The 6,429-nt window shown below is 44.6% G+C and overlaps 1 protein-coding gene across 2 annotated transcripts in view; it reads right to left on the bottom strand.

Moving 5' to 3' along the window:
• Positions 1-221: 221 nt before the first annotated feature.
• SNX9 (sorting nexin 9) overlaps positions 222-6,429 on the bottom strand; it is a 120,566-nt gene continuing 114,358 nt past the window's right edge. The window contains exons 16-18 of one of the 2 annotated variants that reach the window (XM_054493277.2): positions 5,995-6,109; positions 3,787-3,878; positions 222-1,971 (exon numbers count right to left, since the gene is read on the bottom strand). In XM_054493277.2, the coding sequence (XP_054349252.1) occupies positions 1,924-1,971; positions 3,787-3,878; positions 5,995-6,109 (255 nt within the window). In that variant the 3' untranslated portion in view covers positions 222-1,923. Of the gene's footprint in view, positions 1,972-1,999; positions 3,879-5,994; positions 6,110-6,429 lie in introns of those variants that run through there. The other variant, XM_063666763.1, reaches the window with a different exon arrangement.

Below are 6,429 nucleotides of genomic sequence, written 5' to 3'. Positions count from 1 at the left end.
CAAATATCCGGGAGTCAGACACAGGGCGAGTGTCTGCTTCTTGCAACTCCCAGGTGGTTATGATATGCTTCCCGGACTGCAACACTGACCTACGGAACTGAAATGATGAATTCATGTCAGAAGAAATAGGATTTGGGGAAGAATTCATTGCCTGGACCATTTTTAGCAGCTGGAATAAAAAGTGCTTAACAACAACAACAAAAATCACAAAGGCCAAAAAGTGTTTTGAAAAAGTGCTTTGAGAATTTACTGTACAGTTTTTTTAAACAATTTATTTATATGTTGGCTTCTACATGCTCTTACATTCGTGTAAAACATTTATACATATTCTTTACAATTTGTACATATATTAAATGGCTATAGCATAAACATTGTTCTATGGGATTTTATAGAAGAAAAATCAAGTGGGGAAAATTATTTATGAAACATTAACAAAAACCCGTGATATTGAAGAACAAGATGTTCTCATATTCATTTGATTTCCTCATCTACTTATTTTTGGTGTCATTTTATTGATGCTGGCCCACTTTCCATTTCCCGTAATTATTAGGTCAGAAAAATGAAAGCAGCAGGAGGGAACGCGGTAAGGCACCTGTGGGAGACGGGAGCGCTCCTCCGCAGGGGTGAGACGGTGGCTGCCAGTGTTGAGTTCGAGCTGACGGTGTGCCAAGGTCCTGTTTTGCTTTATGCCGTTAACTGAAGCGCTGGAAGTGCTGGTGCTCAGAAACATCCTGTGTGAAGTTTCGGATGTAGTCAGGAAGGGCACTGGTCTGTTCTTTCTCTCCAACCTCAGAGCCCCAGGGATTCTGTACGCTGTTCAGGCTGCAGCCCTTCTCAGTCCCTACACTCTTCCATCTAATGGGGAGCTAAACTGTGATTTTTCTCTTTGCTGATTACACCAACTGGCCATGAACCCGCCACCCAAGCCAAGCAGTGTGCCATGCCCGCAGCAGCGCTTCTCATCACGGTGGATGAGCAGCCAAAGAACACGAAAGGGCCAGAGGCTCCGGGGTGCAGGGTGCCCTCCTTCCCCCAGGCCCTCCTGAGCACAGGCCTCCGCACAGCCACTCACCCGTCGGACCAAAGCCACAAAATTCTCTAAAAAGTCCCTCAAATTCTTCTAATGTATTCTTTATGGCATAAAACATGCCTTAACCAAGATTAGGAAGGAAGAGTGCAAAGAGAGAAAGCACTGGTCCTCACATAAGAGCAGCACATCAGAAATGACGCTGAGGACACGGGTGGCCAGAGGTATCTGCTCATCTGCCAGGCTGTGGGGTCCCCCTGGAGGGACATGGGATGGCCCACCTGCCACACACCATGATGGCACTAGCAGCCCCAGGGGCCCCCGGCATCCTCCCTCCTGAAGTGTAAGAACTTGAGCTGTAACTGTGGCAGTGAAAGGCGTAACGACTTCCCTCAATGACAGGAGCCCCAGAGGACTGAAAAGAGTTATAAAAATATACAAACATAGATATTTTTTATTCTGGCATAGTTCATATTTTTAAGAAAGTAATTAGTAATTAATTATCTGACACTGGGTAAGAACTGGAAGATTGTGGGAGACTTATAAATTATATAAGACATATAATTTATAAGATATAAATTATGACTCTATGTAAAATATCAGTGGGGAGAAACCCGTCATTTTCCATTGAAAATTCTGGTAACTTTTAAGTACTTTCCAAAAATAGAGAGAATTTCCACTGGTTTAAATAATGGATGCGGAAATGAACAAAAAACCATCCCTAAATAACTGATGCATTTAGGGCGGCTAATAAAATAAATGCAGTTTTTTGCAACTCTGTTTCTTTTTGGTTTTGTTTCCTTTTTTTCTGAATAATAGGGGAAAAAAAAGTTTTGAATTGCATTGCCCCAAGTTAGGAGAAAGCGCGTGGCGTTCTCTGCAAGGCCCGTTCTGTCCTACATCACCGGAAAGCGGCTGAGGGCCTGCCTCAGCTTTTCTGCAATCTGACAAGAAAGCAAAACAAAACAACGTTGAGATATCACTCCCATTACAACCTCACAGTATTCTTTATTCACAACTCCAACAAGTTAAATATGACACAAATTCCAATTCTTTAACTGGTCTTTTTGGCACCAGCCCTGCCCTGCGTTGCTGCTGGAGAGACCTTAACCCCGAATGGCACTGGCAGCGCTGGGGCCCAAGCTGGCCCTGGTGGTCCCTTCCCACCGGGAGGCGTCTACACATGCTCCCCACCTCTGCCCTAGCGGCGCTTCCAGACCACCTGCTTTTCCTCAGATGAGCTGGGGGCTCAGGCCTTCACGCTTGCCTAGAGCCCCCTCTTTCCTGGAGGAGTATGAGCTTCCAGAATCCCCTGAAGGTTGTGTCGCCCTGGCCAGACCCTGCTGTCACTGCTGAGTGTGCAGACAGCACGAGCCTGCCTGTGAAGCTAACGAGGCGCTGCAGTGGTCTCTGCGCCAGGGCCTCCTGCTCCTTGAAGGCACAGCTGTCTTATCCATCCCTGGATGCTAAACATCCAGAGTGAGGGCTTGGTATACAAGAAACACTCAATATATGTCTGCTCCATGAACACATATGCAAATTTTAGTAACTTAAGGGTTACTTTGCCATAAAACTTAGATCTAAAACCTGACAATGTTCTATCAGCTATTTAGGTTTATGCAAAGACAGTGATGAAATACATGGTTTTCTATTCTGAATTACAATGTCACTATACCATACCTGGACTTGAAAATCAATAAATCAACACTATCAAAATTCTGAGAGTTGCCCTTGCATTATTTTCTCACACAGACAAATGTAATCTGTTATATTCTAATATACAATGAAAGGCAAATCCACAATGGCACCAACTGATGGGAAAAGTGTGCATTTAAAGAGCACAGGGCCCATGTCCTGTAAGGGAGGACAGGGCTTAGGTGAGTTCCTCCCATAAGTTAGTCTCCCAAACCAACTGTCCAAGACACAATTCACAAATATGCATTAGGTACATCAAGTACAGTTCTCCTTTAAGAACTGGCTGCCAGAGACAGGCGTTTTCAGCAGTGTCCAGCTCGCAGATGCCACCAGTATGGCTGAGCAGAGGGCTTGCTCACCACTCCTCACGAACATGGCTTAGATCCCATGGCCAGAGGGGAGCTGGGTAGGCAGCAAGGCCGCCAGCGGAGGCTGGATTCTACATTACAGACCTTACCTGCAGGTGCCTGAGATGGACATGCTACTAGATTTTTGTTTTCTATAGACTCTGGTAAACAACAAAATTACTAAGCAGAGGTAAGAAAAATTTAAGTTTTCATTATTTTTTTGTGAATAGAATCATTCCAGGTCTTGCTTTTTTGGTTTTCTCTCTGCGATTTCCATGGCGCACTGTGAAAACCTCATTCACAAAAAGCAAAGGCTGCCTTTGGTTTCCTGTGTGGTGCCAGGCTCCTGTTCCAGCTGCCAACGGAGCCCCAGGGACGGCTGGGTGACCTCATCTCATTCAGCACCGTTCCTGGTGCACAGAGGCACAGAGAGGCTGTGACAGTGGGGAAGGAGCTGCACAATAAGGAACTTCTTGGGGCCTTGCAACTAGCATCCAAGACCCCTGCTTCAGAAGAAAACCTTTTTTTAACCCAGTGTTATCCAAAAAGCAAAGGGCAGATGGAATTAGATTAAAAAAATCCTGTCCAAAATTTAGTTTCCTTTGGTTTATTACTTAGGATTAAAGAATACAAACAGATTAACTTTACATGGTCAAAGTGGTTTACCAGGAACCCTCTCCTCAAGCACATGCAAAAGGCACGTGGACGCCCACTCACCGTTTCGTAAAACTGCACTTGCTGCTCCAGGTACAGGCGGATGACACTGTTGTAATCATAGATCCGGTTACTGTGAAAGTGATTCATCTCAGCTACAACCAAAACCAAAACATCAATCAGTTTTCCAAGTTTTCAAACGACAACACCTGGTTTCTCTGCTCAGTTACAATGAATCATCAACCTGACCTAATCTGGTTGGCTGTTGTTGTCAGTTCTTGGAAAATCACTTTACTAAGAGGTTAGAAAAACAAGTTGAGCTGGGCGCAGTGGCTCACACCTGTAATCCCAGCACTTTGGGAGGTGAGATGGGTGGATCACCTGAGGTCAGGATTTCAAGACCAGCCTGGCCAGCATGGCAAAACCCCATCTCTACTAAGAATACAAAAATTAGCCAGGCATGGCGACAGGTGCCTGTAATCCCAGCTACTCGGGAGGCCAAGGCAGGAGAACTGCTTGAACTCAGGAGATGGAGGTTGCAGTGAGCCGAGACTGCACTACTGTACTCCAGCCTAGGTGACACAGCGAGACTGTCTCAAACAAAACAAAACAAAAAACAAGTTAATGACAAACATTACTTTCCAGTAAATGAATGACTTTCACTGACTTGCATATTCAAAACTATAAAATCCAATACAGATAAATCACCCAAATGTGGACTATTACTCTAACAGAATTGATCGAATAGAAAACACTTGGTCATATTTGCTACAGATGACTGCAGTTCAAAGCCTCCGGTGTGTCTGCATTGGACCTAGCAGGCACCTGGGGTCCCTGCCCCGCTCCCTCCTGCACAGCAATTGTTTCAGCAGGTTTCTGGTGAAAGGCTGGGCAGCGTGTGGGACAGCGGGAGACCCTTCTTCAGTACGGGAAGCTTTTCTGCCCCTGAGCACCAGCAACGCTGTCAGAACTCAACCTCTCACAGGGCAGGAGGACTGGATGCTGAGGGACAACTTTCTTCATCTTTGCTGAATACATGGATTCCTTATTTCTCTGTCCCCCTCTGCCCCTGCCCCCAACTCTAGAGGAGTCTTCGTCATCACAGGGCCTCATTGCCTCCCTCGGATGCCTCCTACGCTGCCTTCTCCCAAACCCTCCAGGCTGAGAAAGCCAGCGGCTGCAGATTTCCATGACATGCAAACTGTTGTACATTTTACATTCAGTTATTTGAAGTTGTACAAAGCTTTGTATTTATCAATTTGGATAACCTCAAACACAAGTTCAAAACCAAATTCCCCATTTCAAACCCTTCAAAACCCAAAACTTCAATCAGGTTTCCTCGTTTTTGCCGTAGTGGCCTTGGCTCTGGACACTCCCTCGTCCTTCTCTTTCTCCATGAAGCCCCAGTCTTGAAAGCTGTTCCTCGGAAAACCCTGCAAATGCGCTTCATTCTCTTCTCCCCAGTGCCACATCTTCCGGCCCTCAAAGCTCAGACTACAACAGTGAGATGGTCTTCTGGCTGGGCTCTTGGACAGTGTCTGCATCTTCCAATCTCCCCTCCATAACTAGCAAATCCTTCTCCCTTGAGGATTGATTTGCTTCCTTTTAATGGCTTCTTAATGCCCGCATCAAGTCTAGAGCTTTCAAGTTCTTTCACAATCAAAATTTATTTCCCAATCACCTCTAAGTATGTTTTGCTCTTTCACACCCATGACACAATCTAGCACAATTTTGTGGCTTTTGTTCCTAACAGAACACGCTCTCCATTCTCTGCCCATGCGAGTGCCATCCACCCATCCGCCAACAGGAAAAATCCACTTGCTGCCCTCATCTGCTCAAGAACGCTCAAACTATACAAATTCATGTCTTTTCTTTTTAGAACACAAAAAAAATGTGCCTAAAATGACACACCCAAACCCCTTCACATTCCATGATCCCAAGGCACACAGGTTACAGACTGCTAAAAGGTGGGCTCTGGCATTTAATAGAGCATTATGATACCACAGATTACAAAGGGAATCTTCAATGTCTCTCAGAAATAATAAAATGTGCAGTTTTAATCAAGCTGTCATCCATAGCCAGATAAGGTGGACAGGTGAAAAATTAAATAAATATTACAGATTTTCATCAGCACCAGGATCCTGCAAACGAGGGGCTTACGAGGTCTCACTTACTTAACTGCTGCTCACATCTGGATTTCTCTCTAGCAAGGGAACTTTGCTGGGGGAAAAAAACCTCCACCAGCACCTCATAAGGACCCTTTCATCTTACCTTGCAACGCGTAAGACATGATGCTGACTCTCTTCACCATGTTCTGTTTGTCTTGTAGGGTGATCTTACTTGTTGCAACTAGTTTGTCACTTTCTTTCACTTTTTCTATTGCTCCCTGTGAAATATAAAATGCAACAGTATGAATAAAGCTGAAATGATTAGTCATTAGTTTAAAATATAACAATGCTAATATATTCTATAACGGATTTGCTACTGAACAGGAAATACCTCCACAAAATAAGAAGAGAGGAAAGCATCTAAATTTAACTTCCTTCAAGTCCCTTGGAAGCAAAAAGGCTGCTATTCTTGACAAATGTCACTAAGCTAAAATGAACAGTTTTATGCTAAAACAAAAGAGAAAAGCAAACAGCATACCATCTCTGTAATATTCAGAAGCCGCTGCCATTTGAGGAGTAGCACATAATGGAAATCAGG

The sequence above is a fragment of the Pongo pygmaeus genome, chromosome 5 (genome assembly GCF_028885625.2).
Source record: "Pongo pygmaeus isolate AG05252 chromosome 5, NHGRI_mPonPyg2-v2.0_pri, whole genome shotgun sequence".
Taxonomy (NCBI): domain Eukaryota; kingdom Metazoa; phylum Chordata; class Mammalia; order Primates; family Hominidae; genus Pongo; species Pongo pygmaeus.
Note: the sequence above shows the minus strand (reverse complement) of the source record. Positions and strands in the feature narration are given on the sequence as shown.